Source organism: Cryptomeria japonica, chromosome 4, assembly GCF_030272615.1.
Source record: "Cryptomeria japonica chromosome 4, Sugi_1.0, whole genome shotgun sequence".
Taxonomy (NCBI): Eukaryota; Viridiplantae; Streptophyta; class Pinopsida; order Cupressales; family Cupressaceae; genus Cryptomeria; species Cryptomeria japonica.
In genome coordinates this window covers 297,882,578-297,904,438 of record NC_081408.1, presented here as the reverse complement: position 1 = coordinate 297,904,438, position 21,861 = coordinate 297,882,578, and the positions used below count along the sequence as shown (strand labels likewise).

The following is a 21,861-nucleotide window of genomic DNA, read 5'->3' as shown; positions in this document are numbered from 1 at the left end:
CAACTGGCCATAAGCTCTTGAATGATGAAGTTTTTTTTTAAATTATTAAAATCACTTCAAAAAGAAAGATATCTTTGATTATAACAAGATTATTTAATAAAACCACTTTGACAGGAAGACTTTAATGGAAAGCTGTTGAACAATCTTAAGTAATACTCTCATTGAAGTTTTGACAATTATGTACTCTCAAGCTTAAGCAATAGGCATGATAAGTTAGACTGAAAAGTTCTTAACAAATCATTCAGAAAAAACCTTAGATGAAACAGATATAAAAGTTAAAACCTATCAAGGAAGATAAAACTCACAGATTTCAGCAGAAGGGCCAGTTATGAGTTGAGGAGTAGAAAAGATAGAACCAATGCACCAAGCAGCCTTCCATTGATCAGATAATTCCATATTGCCCCTAATTTTTAAGCCAACATGGTCAATATAATCCAAGGATAATTCTCAAAGGATGAAATAAAACACAAGCTGCAAATCATTCCAGCCAAATCAGCACTTTCCGTATGGGAAGATCTATTCAACCAAATGATGAACTATTTTTATCTCAACTTCTGCAATTACATTACTTCATCTTGAGAAAAGAACACAACAAAAATATCACACTTAAATAGAATAAGACATTAAAATACTGCTGACTTACATAAACAAAAATTTGCACTTAAATCGCATATGGCATTTAAAAGTTGTTGGCTGACATAACTCATTTCCTCTCATAAAGCTTTTCCGGGTATGCTCAAGTAGATATTAGGAAATGAAAAGAGAGTGTTTCTTCTTTTGAGGAATCTACTTTCAAGAAGAGTAGAATTCCAACAACTGAATATTGGGGATATTCCTGATTAAGAGTGGGAAACTGGCATAATGTACGGTGGCTTGAAAAGCTTGAAGAAGACTGCACGTTATAGTAGGCCTGAAATATTACAGTTTTGCAATCAAACACAAGTCTCAGGATTAATAATATTAATCAGAAAGGGAGAACTTATACGAAAGAAAGCTTGTTACATATAATAAGCTTGATCCTGAAAACTCTCATCAAAAACCTAACAACTGTAAGATTATTGTAGATAATCCTAGTTGTAGTTGGCTGATATTTTATATTTATACTTCCTAGATACACTAGAAGCTGAACAGTCATTGAGAAAATGAATTGAATAGTTATTTCATCTTGATAAATATGTAGATTGTATCACATTTTGTAAGGAATGGAATATAATACTTTTTTGTTGTTTAATTTTCTATCCATTTCATTTTGTTAATCTTTCATCTGCATTCCATTCCCGGACCTACATGTTGGCATATTGTTTGGCATTGATGTCAATATTTGTTCAGATGGTTTTCAGTTTAAAGATCAACATCACAAAATCAGATTCAAACTGTTTGTTATACCTTTGTGAGGCTCGAATTCCATATTCTGTGTTTCCTGAAGACTTTGATGTGTTGTTGAATAGAGAAGAAGCAAATCCAGTTCAGGTCTTGAAGATATTATATTCAGCGCTCATGAGATATCGTAATCAAAAGGCTCATTGTTTTTTTTTTTGTGTTATGTTTTTTAAAAAGATTTTATGGTTGGCAGTCAGTTACAGCTAACATTTAATTAACTAAAAAACTGAATGCCAAACAAATTATGGTTATCGTCATACTTGAAGAGTTTGTCATTTGTTAGAAATAAGACAAATAATTGAGAACCGACAAGATAGATAGTTTCTACCTGTTCATAACTCAAGCCTCGGACAGTTACAAACTGTCTTCAACCGCAACCTTCATATGGGAATTGATAAGTCTTTTTAAGTGATGGAAAGGTGTGCATTTGGGTGTTGTTTTTGAGGAGAGAACATAAAACACATGTTTGATGCATAAGTATTCAAAGGCATAAAAATAAGAAGACAAAAGTTGCAAAGAATGGGCGAAGTAAAGAATGGTGTGTATTCAAACTTCAGTGTAAAAGGTATATGAGCAAAGAAAACAGTTCTATGTGAGCAGGTATAACCGTAATATTATTGCAGTCATTTTGTGTTTGATAACATTGTGTCAATCCTATACAGTTTCGAGTTATATCAGTGATGATACAGCAGATTGGTTATTTTGTTTATTGCCATTATTGACAGCAAAGTTGAAGGAACTTGTTGCAGATCTATCTTCAGTAACATTTGACAGACTTTGTTTGTTGTATACACAGTGATGTGTATTGGTTTTCTGTTCTGATTCATGCAGCCATCTACAAATAAATGTTCATATTCAAATCTGATAATCTCTGGTCTTTTCTGTTGTTCAATTTGCATCACATTCAGTACTCTTTCTCTTCCTTCTGTTCAAAGGCACAGTTTTGAACTTCAAAAGACAGTTTTTTATTTGGACATTATAAAGTCTAGTGTTTTGTTGAAGTGGTGATTTATATACGTAATTCATGAAGTGCCGATATTTTGGGAATATAATATTCTTGACGGTGATATTTTAAGTTGTTGAGTGGGTGCTCAAAACTTTGAAGTGGTATTTGTAAAGTTGGTGCTTTGGACCAAAAGGATTGGTAATTTCTTCAGAGTTGGTGCTCTTGCATAGAAGGGGTTTGGTGACTCCATAGGGTTGGTGCCCTCAAAATATTGCAAACAAGATTCACTGTGAGGCTGGATCAGGACAGTAGATCCTAGCAGCATTTCTCACCGTGGTTTTCCCAATCTGGGTTTCCACGTAAAATATTGTGCTTTGTTTCTTGTGTGGTTGTTTTGCTTTTGTGTTCCAGTTACATTCTCTTTCAGATTTTGGTTTGAAGGTTGCACAGTTCTATTTACACACAAGTTGAGTATTAAAGGAAGAAGAAGTCACTAAAGTTAATATATTCCACTTACTATTGATTCACTCCCCCCCCCCTCTCTACAGTAAACTGTGTTCTACACTACATTGCTATCAAAGCAGGTTATTCATCCTCCATTGTCACGATAAAATATTACTCCAATCGTTTTGGAGTTTCCAATGAAATATCCCCCAAATCCATGTTCATATCTTCTGTGAAATACAGTTTGTGTGTGTATATTTGCATCACCATTGTCATCTGCTATTCGATGTGCCCTAACTAACAAAATACATGTCCATTTCCCCGAAAATCACATTCAGAAGGTACTGCTGAAGGTAGTTTTTCTGCTTAAGAAAACTATTACTTTTACTGTTACAAGGCATTATCAAAGGTGCCTTTTTGCTGATATAGGTTGTTTTCTACTGACATAAGCCAATTTTACTATTGATATGGCCCGCTGGAAGCAACAACCTGTTGGAAGCAAGAGAAGACTGCCACAACCTACTGGAAGCAAAAGAAGCCTGCCATGTTTAGTTATTTGGTCAGTAGTCTGCTTCACTTTTTCAAAATTACCCTTTTCTCGATCAACAATAATACACGCCAGTTAAAGTCGGAGAGCATCTGGACAATGATATTTTGTAATCCCTTTCATTTCCAAAAGGTCTACAGTTCAGAACTTGCCCCCTTTCATTTTGCTCAAATTTGTAAAATTTTAAATTAATTGTCAAAACCAGGAAAATTAGTACCTCTGCGGCTCTGCCTGTGTTTATAACCATATCCGGGATGTTAGATCAAATTTGTCTCTGAAACTTATCTTTCTGAAAACTAGACTCATCCAAAGTTCCAATGGGTGCAAATATGCTTAGGGGTCTAATTTGTCCACCTAATAAATTTTTATCTCTGAAAATCAGGACAATTTGCTGGAATTGAATTGGAGAGGGGTCTGTCTTGTCTAAAAACAGTTACAATTTTCAAAACAACATAAACTTTTACATTCAGTAGCCAAAAATAGCTAATGAACAATCATTTTTTATGTAACAAAGACTTTTAAGATCTTCTACGAGTGAATTTTGTTTTTTAGGCTTTTAAAATGTGTTTTGGAGGTATCAAGGTGTAAAAATTGTTTTGATTGTAATCACACCGAAATGATTTGTTGAATGAAGATTTTTATTATTTTCTAATCATTTTTGGTGCTAGAGGAAGGGACCCAATTACTGTTCATGTTCCTATAATAGTTTTTTGGGTGCTAGAGCAAGGGGCCCAATTACTGTTCATGTTCCAATAATTGTTCATTGGATATTGCTAATTAAAAGCCCACTATAAAATCATTTAGTGGGCCAATAGCCGCCCACTAGCATACCCAATAATTGGGGTAAAAAAATAGTAATTAGAGGAACTGTGCAACTTTATTGGTACCAATAGCACACAACTACTTGGGCATTTGCACATAAGCATTGGATCAGTTGTGCAAATTTTGTGGTGGTCAAAGTTAATGGTTAGCAGGGCAATAGAGAATATTTATCAGACATCAACTCAAAATGACCACTTTTTGATCCTTGCGTGCATAACAAATCTCATCGCATTCATTGTAACTACCCAGAGGCCAAAACAATAGCTGTAAGCACTTAAGTCATAATTGAAGAAAACCAAAAAAGAGGCTGCAACAAAGGAATCATTTAATAGCAAAAATCATAAGGTGTTGTGAACTGTAGTGTTTTCAAGCATTGTAAGTGGCACCCAACTCAAACATGCATAATCTTTGTAATCGTGCCATTAATTAATGCCATGGTATCCTTGCAAATGAAAATTGATAACCTGCAAGAAGTAAAAATAATATCTAAATGCTAGTCTCAATACAAGCCTCCATTTATTCAGATTTGTAGCCAATAAAAGATGTTACAGCAAGAAATCGATAGGTTGCGAGATCAATTACAAGATCAAAAACCCAATGCCTAAACAAAGAAGAAAGATGTTGCTAACAATGACGTTCCTTATTCAAGCAATTCAACTCAAAACCTTGGTTTAAAAATAAAGTCTTTTAAAAAAGTGTTAAGCCTGATCTGTATCACAAAACAATGTTGTTGTTTCTAAATCAAAAAGTGTGTTGTCAAAACCCATCATGGATATAATGCATGTTAGTCCTATTGTTTTTTATATTAATAGCAGCAAAACAGGGGTGCTGTCCCCAAAATACAACAGCCCAGAGGGCGTAAAGTCAGCTAGATAACCAGCATGTTAGTCCTATTGTTGAATCTCCACCTGCTATGCAAATTTGGGAGACAATAGAACCCAACAAACAATGTATCGATGTAGGGTATATGTGTGTTGTGAATTTTTCATATCTAAAAATATTCCAAACATATAAAATTTGTGTCCAACGGCATTCTAAACAATAATAAAGTGGGCTTTCACCTGTTGCTCGGCCTTGTGAAATTTAAAATTTGGCAAGTTAAATCAAAATTGACTTGCACTAAAACCCATCAAATCCACACATGTTGTCAATGTTAACATCAAGACCACGCTTCTAGTCATTGTTTTTTATGTATATTCTTGTCTACTATGTGGTCAACACACATTCAACAAAACACAATTATGTCAGAGTTTTGCCAACCAAATTGATAAGGCATATGCATTTTGGATGGATAGATCTTTCCAAATGGCAAATTAAGGCTCACTTATTGTCAAAATTTATAGGGGAATCCAACCTACCATTTCCGATGATAGCTTGTCTACTCCTAATGCAAATCTTATTGCCATTCGAGTTGATAATAAAATCAACAATATAGATATTGTTGAAGCATAAAAGCTTGTTGAGCTTATCTACTCATAGTGTGGGTGTTGAAGTCAATCTAGCTAATGATTAACTTAGCGTTGCAAATATTGAGCAACATTCTACTAAAAAAATTGTAGAATTGAATTCAAATCCAAAAGAGGATAATTAAGCACTTAGCATCGATGATTTCCCATTCTAATTGGATTATTAATAATAAGCATGTTGAGATTACAGAATATGCAGCTCAATACAAATTATTTGAAGCTATGAATATCACTTTATGTGATTATACTTTGCACTTGAGTTGTAAGTGAAAACCCAAAAGGGTGGCTTACAAGGGTGACTTAAAGGAGACTCCTAATGAAAATTCATGAGGGTGTCATTAAGTTGTGCATCTCTTTCCAAGGGGGCCTTTGTAGTAGCTCTCCACTCTCATCTTCCAAAGGTGAATATCAAGATTTAGATTTTAAGTTCTTCAAACATGGTACTTAAAGATTTCTCAAATTTTTCGTTGAGGATTTGCCATTGCAACAAATTGCAAATTACATCACATTGCCGCTTATCACTACAACATCTCAGCAAATAATATTCAGCTCAAAACTTTAACAACAGAGATTACAAACTTCATTTTGGTTTTGATGACTATGCATGGAGCGAGATCACTATATGCATTGATTTTCCACATAGTTTCTACCACGAGAAATTTTAATGTTTGACATGTTTCATTCATTCGAGAGCATTGCAGATCGTAAGTGATCCACATTTTTAGCTTGATAGAAAGTCAAGTCATTCAATGCATGCTTCTACACATTTTTAGGTTACTCAAGGACACAATCAACTTGGGTTGTCCAATTTTTAGGTCATACAATGTAGTTGCAGCACACTTTGTACTAGTCATGGGCACAAACGGCCTAGATCCTCTAGTTTCCACTCTCTTTGGAGAAAAAACTGACAAAGACAAAATTGAAACACTGTTCTACAAATTTCATCACTTAGAACTAATGTTGAGTTCTCACTTTAGCACAAACAATGGTGGTGAATTCATAATTTCACAACAAAAGGGTGTGGTATTCTATCAAAATACAATATAGCATCATGGACAACTGCCTCAAGGAAACAAATTCAAGTCTTTATCAAGTCAACGTGTTCTTGAAAATTATAAAGCTACAAAAGGAAACAAGCTATCACTCAAGCAAAACCTTCTACAAAAGACTAGAGCTTCATATCAAGCAAATGAGGTGCCACAAACAAGTTAACTTTAAACTTGTTCTATTCTCTCCATGATGTTATAACCACTCAAACACCCAAACTAAAATAGACTAGCAACCCAACAAGTTACATTAATAGAATAGGTTTAAATATTTAAAATTTAAATCTATCCCTTTAGTATTTAAAATTTAAATCTATCCCTTTAAAATTTAAATTGTCCAAAAAAATAGTTTTCTATCAATCACACAAAAGTCACAAATAAAGATAAACTCAATATTGTTGGCAATTTTGATGATTTTCTACTATGTATTTCATTTTTTTCAATTTTTTTATGTTTTCAAGAACTTTAACTCTAAACCTAACCCTAACACAGCTATTCCCTTATTAAATCCCAATTTTTTGAAAAATCTCCATCTTTTGGTTTGCTGACTTATTCTCAAACAAATGCTACTATGGTTCTAATATTGGACGAGCAACAACTTCATATGTGAGCTGGACACATCCTTAGTTCCACATACTTACAATTAATAGTGGCTATCGCCAAAGTACACCTCCTCAATGGGATAAATCCCTCCTAAATTCTTGACCGATGCTACGAACAACTTCAAAAAAATTGCTGCTATGTTTATAATATTGGAAGAAAAACAGCTTCATATGTACACTAGGACACATCCTTAGTTTAACATACCTATAATTAGTAGTGGCAATGGCGACTAACACCTCCTCATTGAGATACAACAATGTTGAATTCTTGGTCAAGGATAGGTGTTGGAGCAACCAAAATTGCTTGGAAACTCAAAACTTTCCACAAATAAGCGATGTGAAAAATGAGAAATATCACAAGCATGTAATGTAACGTACAAATGAGCCTTGTTTATAAGAGCAAGCAAGAAGGTGAGAAGGTTGGAGTCAAACTCTGACTAACTCTCCAAGCATGAAACTAGTGTAGGACTCTATGGACAAGTATTGGGGCACTTGGTAAGTCTAAATGAAGTGAGACAAAAGTCTAGATAACCCTAGGTGAGCTTACGTATAGAGTGAATAAGCTAAATCTAACTAGTTTGATTAAAAAAAAATCACACTAACACCCCCCTTAAGCAATACATAGGGAGTAAACTAATCACTGAAAAGATAAGTCTTGGAAAAATGGCCTGATAAGGTACATATGTACAAATGGAGATCTCTCATAAACAAAGAAAAGGAGAAAACCAGTGGAAACAAAACTCCCCTCTAAACGACAAAATAAGAAGGATAAGACATAAAAATATGTCCATATGAAGATGAACATGATGATGAAGAACTCCTGAAGCATGTCAAAATCTATAAACTCTATTGAAAATGAACTAATGTATGTTGGAATCAATGAAACTCCAAAGATGTAAATCAAGAGATACAAAACCCTACATGAGTGAACATATAGAATACTTCTCAACCATGAAGTTGAAAATGTAGATAGAACTTTGATCAAGGAACACGATCAACAAAGCATGAGTGAACTATAGTACACTAGTAAAGTGTCTGATGTTGTACATAAGTACTAGAATCTCACAAATATGATCCACTAAAATAATCCCCCATATGAAAAATAAAAAGAGTAGGTATATGTTATCCCCCTGCAAATTTGTGAAGTCCATAAGGCTCCACTAACGTTCCTCCACTGCTCCATTGAAACAAGGAAAGCATTAGCATAACCATGTCATAATTGCCCCCATAATGCTGATGAGGAAGTGATAATGGCAAACAAACTAAAATTAGGCACAAAGATGTGCACAGGAATGTAGACCCAGCAATAGATCAATAGATGGGCAAGAAACTGAGAAAAAGCATGCATCATGGCACACACACATGAGGCAAGAATCACAATGATCCATTTTCGTGATGGCAAATGCAAGGCACTACACAAACTGTCATTACACTTTTTAATTTAGTGTAAGTACAACCTTCCTTGCCTAAGGAACACACATTCAATTTTCTGGCACTTTATATGAGTTCATTTACAAATTTATTTGTTGTTTGTAGAGTTCTTACAAGTTTTATGTCATGAGGTGGACAAAGAAGACATATATCAAGTATGTCTTTCAAACCTCAACAAAATGACAAAAAAACAAAAATGAAAGCCCTATTATTGAAAAATGAATGCCTTCTAAAAGTATACAGTGATATGGCACTTTATTTAGTATATTACAGATTGAAATTGATGTACAAGTCCTCAAAAGAGGCATTAACAGAATCTGAAATTTTGGAATACTGTAATGAAAAAATAACACCATGTAGAGCTCGAAAAATTATACAGGTCCAAAAAATTATATAAGTTCAAACAAAAAGGCTAAACTTGACACACATGTTTCCCAAACGACAGTTTCATTTATAGCATAGGCAAAAAAATTCCAGTTGTTCCACCCATAAAATTAACAAGAAAAACATGCATTCAGGTGACTGATTTTCCGCAAGCACTAAAAACTCTAATTGTTTCAATAATAAAAAGGAAAATAAACACTAATTTCCCACAGGTACAAAAATTAAAAGAGAAAATAAAAGACAAAACAATATCCCCTCTCAATGCCTTGCCCTGATATTAATTTAACAATGAAAAGAAATTATTTATAGCATAATCGATATCACGAAAACACTATATAAACTTTAAAAATTGATATCAAGTCTAGCCTCGCTACTGCGCAGAGATAAAATTTTCTAATGCAAAGAAGATAATAATTTCTTGTTTGGAGAAAAGTAAATGAAAAAAGAAGCAAAATAGATCGGCAGAAAAAATTTACTCCATTTGTGGAGTGCGGATTTCTATACATAGAATTATGATACAATTCATTCCAGCGTTTCGGCCTCTAAATTCGACACCCTAAAACCGTTAAGAAGAAGCTTAAAATATTTACACCCAAAAATGCTGACATTAATGAAAAAGGGGTTCGAATATCAGTTAGATGATTGAAGTTCAGTTTAGTTCAGTTCGGGTGAATAAATAAGGAATTCAGGGAGAAGTTAATTCGTTGAATGAAACTCATATTTATTATTTACTACATTTCAGATAACTGTTGACCCGAATAATGGTTCTGCAACCTCCCGGCCATGTTCATTTCCGCTCCCCACCATTTCCATTTCCCCTCTTTATAGTATGGTCAAAAATGCAGAATAGTAATTATAAATCAATTAAAATCACCTAATTCATTTAGAAATACAATTATTAATCACTAATTAAACAATATTACAATAATATTGCCTCACGGCAAGTGGTACATTCACTGAAAAATCAGTTAAGACTTCACATTTCATTTAAAATAAACCTGTTCTAGCTTGGAATAATGGATAAATATAATTTCAGATGCCATAATTGTAATTTTATAGGCTTAACAATACAAACACGCAAGCAGGTTGCAAAAGATAGCAATTTTTTTATTGCAGAGAATAATGAATAAATATTTCAACTTGGTCCCGAATATTGGAGGATGAATCACTAAAACATGTGAAACACAGACATATATCGACCTAAATTTGAAGAAACTACTGTTCAGACATTGTATAGCCTCGTAGCCTGGCGCATTTTTCTGGAAAATAATTTGGAAGCCAATTTAAAATCAAAAGCCAAAAAAAACTGCAAATTTACCACGGCTCTGTTCTTGAAACCTCTGCTCCGGATAGAAGAGCCCACGGAGTCAACCTTTCCTATCGGTTGTTACCATTATCAATCGGTGAGGAGATTTTAATAGGTTACCTGGGTTCAAATATATATAAGAATTTCGACAGTATATCCGTTATAAAATTGACTTCACCCTCTGCTAAACCCAGGCTCGCGACAACAGAAACTGCAGACACTGTAGCCGCCAAAACTAAACATGCCCCACTTCTGCCGCACCATGCAAACGAGCATAAAAAATAACAAAATAATAATGTATGATTTTTCCTTCGGTTTCCTGAATTTTCTCTTTTCATATGATGTATGATTTTTAAAATTGCATAAATTATTTTTAAAATTTATTTTACATATTTAATAAATAAATATTTAAAAAATTATTTAGAATCTATATCTAATCTTATTTAAGTTGTTTATAAATAAATAAACATATATAATATAAAAATATATAAATTAATAATATTATTTTAATTATCCTTATACAAATTAATAATATAAAAGTTTGATAATAAAATAATGTTATTAATAATATAGTATTAATATTTATAATAATAAATTAATAAATAACAACATTATAATAATAATAAATATATAAAAATTTATACAATATTGTATTATAATTATAATATATTAATAATTAAAATACAATAATATTAGAATCGTAATATCTATATGACTAATCCAATTATATCTCTAATTGAATGTTAACATTATTTAACCCGAGTCATCGTATCCTATTTTAAGGAGAATACCACTCCTCACTCTTGCTCTAATCTTGTGCTCATATTTTATTGAGAATTTTATTTGTTGTCCTAAGATTCAAATTGTTAAGCCTATAATAATAAATTGGAACAATTCAACAATTAGTTTTATTAATTTAAAAAGATTGAACACAAATTAATATTATATTAAACTAAATAACTATTACATTAAAAAATTGTTGAAGATTATTTGAATTTTTAGTTTAATTTTATTTAGATTAAATATATTAAATTTTTATTTATTTTTATATTTATTAATTATCATTTTTAAAAATAAAATGTGTTAAACATGTTTCTCAAAACTTTACATAGTTTAAACTGTTTTATATTATTTTACCTCAAAATAAATTCTTGCTCAAATATTTGTTTGCAATATATTATTACTTTCTTTTATTGTGTTAGACCTGTTTACAATGCATTATTAATTTCTTCTACTTATAATTGTTTGCAAATACAATTTTTAATCTCTTCTACTTGATAATTGTTTGCAAAATACAATATTCAATTACTATTACAAATCTAAAACAGCAAGTACTTCCACTTGTTATATATTGTATAATATATGTTTCTTATTCATTTCATTAATTGTTACATGTATCATTCTTATAAAATGTGAAATATTTTATTGTAAGGAACTGACGATCATATACCTAGGGCTTGCACCTAAATGAGGTGCAATGATAAACATCAATAGTAATTTATATAATTCAAAATATGTTAGAATGATTAATGTTTAAATATTTTATCAAAATTAGATTATGCTTTATCTTAAAAGTAGTAATATTTTATCATTTTTTTTTGACATAGTAAGAATATGGTTAAAAGAAGCATTATCATTGAAATTTAACACATCCCCAAACTTAAGATGACTTAAGATTTATTTTAGAAAGGGTGAAGTATTTTGTAACAGTCTGGATTGATTGTCTAGATGATGCTACTGGTTGGGCTTGCACCTAAATGAGGTGCAATGATAAACATCAATAGTAATTTATATAATTCAAAATATGTTAGAATGATCAATGTTTATAATTGAATGTTTAAATAATTTATCAAAATTAGATTATGTGGTTAGCTGTGAGCCTCCTACATGGGAGGTCTTAGGTTCGAGTCTACCCGAGCCCCATGTGTCGCACACACAGACAATGGAGAGATAAGGTGATGCTTGGGCGTGGAAGACTCTCACTAGTTCATAGCTCCAGTCAAAAGTGATTCGGCTTTGGCCCATTACCGATTAAAAAAAGATAATAGATAATACAATAATACACAATATAATATATTGTGTATAATATGATAATAATAAAATATTATATAGGGTACTATTGAATTTTTAAAACATTCATAAATTTGTTTTGCTCACTTTAGTTCTTAATACTCACAATCCTTGATAGTTCCCAATCTACCCAGAACGTCAAAGTTCCTATGTATTTGTGATCCCCAACAATACTTTTGAAAGGGTGTTTTAATTCATTTTATCCACACTTTAAGGTGGAATGGGAACTAGTTGATGGTTCTTAAGGTACCAAGAGCTTCCCCAAGTCTTGACACTTCAAAAAAATGTAATGGAAGCATACTTAATGCATTGGGACTATTCGACGAAATATCTCAAGAGATGATATTTTGATTTGGAGAATTTTTAATGACAAAGTATCTCATCTAGAATTTTCTAGAGGCAATTTATTTGAAAGAAAAAAACATGTCCTTCTCTATCTCAATCATTGGGTAACAAGCTACAATGTGGGGAAAATTAGAAATTAGGGTTTAAGATAATAAAACCACTAACTAGCCCAATTAACCCACATACATTGAAAGAGGATTGAACCCAATAGATCTAGGCTCAATCCTTGATGGGGAAGGAGACTGAGATTTTGATTGGATTCAATAGGGGGTTGGGGTTGATTAATCCTCTTTCTAAGTTGAATTTGATTGATTGTGAAATTAGGATAAAATGAGGGATTATTGAAGTAGTGTGACAAAAACAGTAGGCTACAGATGTCCCAAAAGAGACACCAACCTAGATCTAAGCAAAATGAGATGTTCAAAACCTATCCTTTGAAGTTCGGCTTAATTTTTTGGGACCATGTAGCACAGATCCACCCAGGTCCTCCGAAATTTTCTACTATCGAAAGCTAATCTATTCGTCACTATTGAATCTGTTGGATTTTTTGAGTACAACTCCACACCTATTTCCTGCACACACAAAGAAGGGGAAAGATGTTGGGAATAGGGGTTTGCCTTAGGTCAAACCCTAGTTTTGGAATTAACCACAAATGAAATAATGTAAATACTGAAATAAATGTTAAGGATATATACCTTGCATCTACAATTGTTAATGATGATGCAATTTTTTTTCTAATGTAATCACAAATGTTAAATGTAATGGCATGACAAATACATAGACTTGAAAACCCTAATCATGCACACATTCTTGCATGAGTATCGATGTAACTTTGCTCCACAATGGTTGAAGATGAATATGCAGTCTTGAAACTCTGAAGATGCTTGATAATGAATGCTTCACAAATGCATGGATACTTGGGATGGATTTTGAGATTGCTTCCAAGTCTAAATGAATTGATAAGATGTCTTTATATAGAGTTATGTAGGTAATTTACCGATTAGGCCGACCTCCAACAGTCATGTGTAGCTCTGAGGATCAAATGTTGGTGGGCAGATATGGTCCCTACCACATTTCAAATGTGGGCCCCTTTGAGAGGGACCAAGGTATTTTCGGGCACCCTAGTCCATATCAAGGAATTCCATGCCCAGATCCTTCTGCAAAGAGGACCAATAAAAGCAACCAAGAGAGTGTGTGTCTCATAATGGGAGCCACAAAAAGGGTATGTAAGTTGGATAATCGAGCTTGAATGGACTTAGAGAGGGGATGAGGATAGGACATGCTAAAGTGGGAACATATAAATGAGGTGTAAATTAGACTGGTGATAATTTACAAGGCTACACAAGAAAAGACAAAATCCATAATTCCTTCAATAAAGTAGTGGACGGTCAAAGGGCATTGTTGTCTCTAGATGATACAATGGAAGATAGCATAAACCAAGTAAGAGACTATCTTCAAACAAACATCAGTAAAAATAGTTTCATTCTTTTGAGTGTGTGAAACATATATGTCCTACCAAAGTATTTCAATACTAACTCCCAGTCATGCATGTCTATCAGAATCCTTCAATAGGAAGAATTTATTGTTATTTTATTGGAAAGGACCTGTTGGTTCATAATAATGCCCTAGTAATTTAGACACATGTTCTTGACCTAAGGGTGCAATTCCCTGCATCACTAGGTTACTAATTCATTGACAGAAGTTCATTTACTTTTCATCCTACGAACATATAACTTGAGATGGGTCTACACTATATGTGCACCAAGAAAATCAAAAGGAACACTAATTTCAACTTGAAGCAACTTAATGAGGAATTAATAAAAAGCATCAAATCCTAGTGTTATTTACTGATACCAATCTAGTCTACTGCATGTGAAACCTATAAATCTTATAGAAAATAAACTAACCAGTTGGTGATCATAAAACTCTGCTTTCCTTTAGCTGCAGGAACAAGCACAGAATGTCGTTTATGTGGCTGCAAGATAGTCAACTGAAAGATTGAACCGATAGAAATAAACTCATTGATGAACTTACTTGCAAAGCAACAAAGCAATGAAGATGGAACACTCCTCAATTGGGCCCCCTTGGATGAGCTTCCAGAACCTTAACCGAACCTAAGAACTATAATAACATCTTTAACACTTTGATTCATTGACAATAACATTAATATAAATGAAATCTCTTGATCTTTATTCAAATTGTAAACAAAGTACACCAAGTTCAGAAAAGATAAAAATTCCATACATACTCCATCCTTAACTGATGGTTTATAAGAGATTCTATAACTAACTTACTACATAGTCAATCCACTCCAAACAAACTAGGAGGACAACTTTTATTGAAAGTAAATATATGGGATGATGAATCACTCAAAGGCCTAATCTCATGCACAAATATAGGACAAGGTTCCCTCTAGATCTCCTCAACAATCCGACACATGTTTTGAAGCAAACAACTACCTCAACCGCAAATAAGAGTCTCATCATAATCATCAACTACTGGCTTGACCTATTTAGCAATCCTACTTGATCATGACTACAATTCTTTGAAACATTAACATATGTCCTTTGTTGACCTGGACTCATTACTAGGTGCATAAACCAAGGTTAACATGCACACCATATATTTGCATAATACTACTTTTAATCAATCATTCAATCAAGTATTCCCTTATCATTAATATGGATTCGTATATCATTTATAAGGTTGTTCAATAGATAACAAAGTTAATAGGTTAAATATAAAAAGGCTTATATCTATCACAACCATAATGTCTGAGTCATGAAATGATAGTCCTAACTTAATATAAAGTTCATATAAAATGACCAAAAAGGTGACTCATTGGGACCTCTATAGTGGAGCTACAAGGGTAGAGAAAAGAAGTTTTGCTTTGTAGTGAAAACGAGTGTTCTTTCAAAGAGGATATTTGTAACATTGTTGATTACACTCACACATTTCATCCATTAGTCTTAAAAACATTTGGCCAATAAATTTTTCATAAATATAATTTTGATTTCTTAAGAAGTACAAAGTTCCATAACTAGATCAAATATATCTATGATTCTCATTGTATATATGTTGATTAATATCTCCCCAAAAAGTTATTAAGTGGCTTGCAATAAATTTCAACAAAGAGATAAAGTGTATTGATAAAGAAATTGGGGATGATTGGGCTTAAAAAACACACACTAAGCATTGACACTTAGTGTGGACCCCCTCAATTGCAACCTCATTTGAATAGTAGAATTATGTGTGGTTGTAGATGTTACTATGAAAAAAGGTGTTGGTTGAAAATTCTGCAAATTAGGGAAGTTTACAAAATTGTGGTTTCAACCACAGTGTGTGAGATTAAATCTCTCTTAATTTCTAAGGGAAGGCTCCCCCTTTATATTACTACTCTATTTATCTGGAATAAAATATAAGTTTTGATTTCTAATTTTACTTGAGTGGTACATCATCCTATTCTCTTTTTTTAGAATAGATGTTATTCTCTCCTCTTTCTTCAAGAAAGAATTTACAATATAGAGTAGTAATAATTCTTACAATTTCAATGTTACAAATTAACTCAAAATGTGGGAATGATCAAAATACAAATAAGTAAAGAAGCAAAGTTTCCATAAAGGCCCAAAGTTCTTTGTTGCTTCTCCGAGATGGGAAAACAATGTTCAAGCTCAAATTCTTGTAATTGCTATAATTCTATCAACATTTTACATATGACTTCTGTAACCCACAGTTGTGTACTTCAGATAACGAACAAAAGCACAAAGTCTCTATCTTGATATTGTGTTACAACTTCATTAATATTTTCTTGGAATAGCAATATGAAGCTCAAAGCCTTCAAGTTATTATCTCCTTCTATTAATCCTAATAAACAAAAGCTAAAATATGACTCAAAGTCCACAAACCAACAATTGTTTCTACTATTTAACAATATTTCCTCAACAACACCTTTACTTGAGCAAAATAAGAATTTACAACAAGAATGACATAAGAACACTCTCGTCGTAAACCACAAATGAATCCAACACAAAGTATGGATGCCAAAGCTTTCTTCTTATTTGATCAAGTTTGCAAAATAACAATAGGAACACAAAGTTTCACTTTTTCTCTTCACTTCGACAGAGTTTTGGCAGATAGATTAAAGATTCCTTCTCCAAATTACAATGAGCAACCTCATATATAGAGAGGAGAGGTGCAACATGAAACTAAGAAATTTACAAATAATTTGTGACCAAGTCAAAGTAGATTTTGATTTGACTTAGGACACGTGCAAGTTCTGGATGCAAAAGATTGAATACAAAATGACACTTGAGGTGTTGATTGAGACTACAAAATGACACTAGACTAGAGATGCATAAAAATGACTAAGTGTTCGGAGCCTCGTCTTGTTTCCAACATTATGCACCAATGGAGTCTTCATATTCTCACTTGGTAGCCCGTATTTCACATTCATCTGATACCCATGTGTTGGATCTGGCATCTGGAGTGGAGTTGCAGAAATAGATTTGAAGAATTCCCAGAGTTGGACAAAAATGACCAAAAATTGCCAATCAGGGTCTAAGAAGTGCATTTCGGACAAGATAAGTTTGATTTGCATTTGGGGAGGGTCAATGATGATATAGGTTCATATCATAATCATAAGTCTGAAATGCATTTATGCCAAAAAGCAAAGGAAAGAAAAATTGTCTTTGGTGTGAATCGGGGTTACACTTACAAAAGAATCATGGTGCAAGTCGAAGTTACAACACTTGGAACTTTGGAAAAATGCAAAGGAAGCGATTTAGGTTGGGGTTATACCCTCGACATGCACCATTGGGAAAGGACATGGTGTAGATCAGGGTTATACCCTCGATTTACACCATTGGGTAAGACCTTGGTGTAGGTCGGGGTTACGACCCCGACATGCACCGTTTAGAGATAACTCGATGTAGGTCAGAGTTATGACCTCGATCTACACCAAAATGGGCGGAATTGGTGCAAGTCAGAGTTATAACCCCACCTTGCACCAGAATGAGAGGTCTTGGTGTAAGTCGACGTTACAACCTCGTCGTGCACCAAAAACAGGAACACTTGGCTATGGAGTGGTGTAAATTGGGGCTACAAACCCGAATTGTACTAGACCTCAAAACTTGAAAGGGAAGTGTAATTTGGGCTTGTAACCCCGATTTACACTTGAGTGCAAAAAAGAGGTGTAATTCAGGTTTGTGAACCTGATTTGCACCAAAATACAAAAACTGACTTAAAAGACCCAAAAAAGGACTAGAACCTCTGAATCAAGAATCGAGGGTCCTAAATCACACATGAGACCTTGAAAAGAATGCTTAGAGCACATAGACTACAAATTGGACAAAATTTGTAGTGGTTATCCTATATTTTTGACAACCAAAAACAAGGACAACAAAGGGCTAGGAAGTAAAAAGAGGTTCAGAAGTGAAAAGAGGCTAAGAAGCACCAATATATCCTCCCATAAAAGCAAAACAAAGACCACAAGAACAACTAGTTAAGAAATTAATAGAAGGCATGGCTACTATGTCCATAAGTGATGTTATCACCATATGGATAATAGGTCCTAGCGTTGACATGTATGTGTACATGCTAGTAACATTATATTATGAATCTTGCAATTTTCCCAAGATTGAAGTATAGAAGGAGACATTTTTGTGGACAATGTGAGCCAATTTTCCCGATTTTGAAGTATATTCTACACAATAGGTGCACCTTGAGTAAAAGTATCATTAGCTAAAGAATTTTGTAAATCACATAAATTCTCATGCAAATTCTAAATTTGCTCAAAAGAAACCTTTGGGACAACATCATGATCAACACCACCACTCATAGAGGGAAATAAACAAGTAGGTGAAGCAGGTTTAGAAAACATAAAATTATGAGGGGGAGAATCATGAAAAATGAGGAGGCATGCTAGAGTTAAATTTATCGCTTCTAAAGCTTCATCTAGTTCAAATAGGTTTCTAAAATGCTTTTGATTGTGGCATTAGTTTGAAATGCTTCTCCTTACTATGTTACTTGAAGAACGAGATTGAGGTGTAAAGCTCATAAGAGACTTTGCAACACTCAGTATAATCGTAATTCAAGTAGAAAATAAAAAAGAGATTTCTAATCTTAGATGTTTGTATGTAATTTCAATAAATAAAAAGTTTGATGTTTAGAATCTTGAGTTCACTATAATGTAATGTAGGAAATTGATTCTAATGAAGGACATAAAGCTCCTTGAGAAAAAGGATTCTATAATAACATTAGGATGAATTGGACATTTTTCTTTGTACTATAATCTATCATTTTACAAATATTTTAATTGGTAGTGAAATTAAATATTACAATTTTAATACAAATGCCTAATTATAAAAGGCTGGTGAAATCATCTATCTCTAAATAAATAATTATAATCTGATCTCAACAAAAATAAAAAGTACAAATGTTAAAGATGATTCTATGATTTTTTTAGAACCTCGACCATGAACACTACCATGTAGCATGAACATCCTCACAATAGGCTATCATCCTATATCAATAAAAAAATAAAAGTTCCAAAATGTTCCAAAATCTATACCTACATAGGAAAAAGCAATATCACAAAAACATTGTGCAACAAAAATATACAAATGACAAGAATAGAGAGGAGTTGATGAATACCAAACAAAATAATAGGAAAAAGGAAATAACATCACCCAAGTATCTCATTCTTCATATCTTGAATGGCCTGCACATATGAAAAAGAAAAGAAAATGTTTGATTGATCATTTAGCGGCTTGCCTCAGTCAAACCCTAGTTTTGGTGTTTTCACCTCCACAAATAGTTGAGATTGATTTTTATAAAAAATGTAATGCTAGCAATATATAAAACAAATGAAATGTACAATGTTAGCACTAGTGATCTAACAAATTTCTTGAAGACACTTCTCTAACAAGTAACACTATAATAACTCAGGACCTGGACCAAGTGGAAGTGTCCAGATGAAAATAATCTCATGAGTGACCAATTGGGGGATTTGACGAGGCTCATTGAGAGCTTGCCAATATTTTGGCAGACAAAGTTTTTAGTTCCTTATGAGGGAGAGATGTTCTTGCCCACAACCTAGTCTCGAAGGGAAAATTCTCTATTGCCTTAGGTTATCATGAATTGGAAAAACATATTTATGGGAGAACTGGTGTTCCTTTGTGGAAACAAGTGTGGAACAAATTCTCTTGGTGTAAATGCAATTTTTTAACATGGTTGGTTGTGCAGAATAGATGCCTCACTTGGGAGAATTTAGGAAAGAGAATATTTTTGGGTCCTTCTATATGCGTTTTGTGCAATAATAGTGAGGAATGTTCCTCGCATTTATTTTTTTAGTGTCCCTTTTCTAAGGAGATCTGGTACTTTTGGTGTGGTGCTCAAAAATAGACTTGTAAACATAATTCTTCTTTGTTTGAATTATGAGGTTATTTGAGGAATTCCCCAACCAAGGCTTATTTTTTTTACATTGCTTGGAATATTGGCCAAACTTTTATTCTTTGGCAAATATGGCTGGATCAAAATTGTGGGATTTTTCAGGAGAAGAAAATATTGTTTATCAACTATGGCTGAGAATTATTAGAGTTCTCCAGGATACCTTATTGATAAAGTGTGATTAGTTTGCTCCCATGGATCTGAGGGATTTGGGTGTAGTTCATAAATTGGATCAAGTGGACTATGGTAGGAGATTCTCCTTGCCTAGGTTGGGTCAGTATGCTAAAAGAGAGATCCATCGGGATGGTTGTTGGTCACCCTCTCTCTAAGAAGTCTTGAAAATATATATTGATGAGTCTTCTAAGGAAATCTTGACCATGATGGGATTGGTGATATTTGGGGGTTCTCATGTTATTATTTTCTATGTGCAAAGGACAATAAACTAAAAACTATATGGAAGTTATGGCTATTTGTGTTACACTAGAAAGGGGTTATGCCCTTGGTTGGATAAATATTATTTACAATCTAATTCATAGGTAGTGATTGATATATTGAATAAGTGATAATTGGATGGACTGAATTGGCAATTGACTTTGGTGGTTAATCAAATATAAACTATTAGTAATCATTTGGACTATGTTACCTTTTGCCACATTCCTCGAGAGTGGAATAGAGTGGTGGATGCTTGGCAAAATGGCCTTCTAGGAATATGGGGACGTGGAGTGTTGGGAATTGGGGAATTTTATCCATGGAGTATTCTCAAATGTTAGAAGATTTAGTTATGGAGGATATGTGAATTTATTTGGGGGCATGTAGCAATATTTAATTGGTTGATAGTATTCTCTCTTGGTTTGTGGCCCCTTGTTAGGATTGTTAGTTTCTTCATCTTTGTATTGATTACTTTTGATTAATAAATTTTTTTAAAAATGGAGTATGATCTCCTAGAAGCCACAAATGACCTCCAAAGTGGATTCCAAACCTACAATAATATTGTATTACACAATCTCACCATGAAAAAGAGACTTTCAAGAAGCCAAGAAAGAACTGTTTGCTTCAAAACCTGAAATCTTTAAGAAAGTTACAAAGAGCTAAGACAAGGTCATGTGTGAATATGCATGAGAGAGTTTTTGATTAATGAAAAAGTAGGTTTTGAAGAGGCCCCGAAACCCTTTACAAGCAAGACTTAAACAACAAAGCCACGAGAAATAGAGAGGAACAGAACCAAAAAGAAAAAACCAGCAGAAAACTGAAGAAAACCCACAAAAGCCTCGAAAAGCCAGTAGGCCATCCAGGAATCAGATTTTTTCCAGGGCTTTAGCCAGGGTGCTGCTAATTTCTTGGAGCTCTTTGATGTTGTATTTGAAGTTGGGAGGGTCCTTAGCAGCAATAGCCACAACTTTCTTGATACTAGCCCTGGTTCTCTTCGCAGTCCCGCCCGCCGGGGTAGCATCACCACTTCCAGTCTGGATGGTCTCCTCCTCTAGGTCAAGATCCACAACCGATTTAGGATTATGGTCAAAGACCTTGGCGATGTCCTCCAGGTTTTTGGTGACAGCAAAGAGGATACTTGGGATAACTCCCATCAGATTTTTCATCGCTTCTTTTCCCTCTTCCAACAATTTTACC

The 21,861-nt window shown here is 33.4% G+C and overlaps 1 protein-coding gene across 3 annotated transcripts in view; it reads right to left on the bottom strand.

The window, feature by feature from the left end:
• Window positions 1-10,670, bottom strand: part of LOC131064178 (uncharacterized) — a 142,156-nt gene extending 131,486 nt beyond the window's left edge. The window contains exons 1-2 of one of the 3 annotated variants that reach the window (XM_057998252.2): window positions 10,387-10,670; window positions 306-403 (exon numbers count right to left, since the gene is read on the bottom strand). In XM_057998252.2, the coding sequence (XP_057854235.2) occupies window positions 306-396 (91 nt within the window). In that variant the 5' untranslated portion in view covers window positions 397-403; window positions 10,387-10,670. Of the gene's footprint in view, window positions 1-305; window positions 404-10,386 lie in introns of those variants that run through there. The other 2 variants (XM_057998334.2, XM_057998405.2) reach the window with 2 other exon arrangements.
• Between the last annotated feature and the right edge of the window lie 11,191 nt (window positions 10,671-21,861).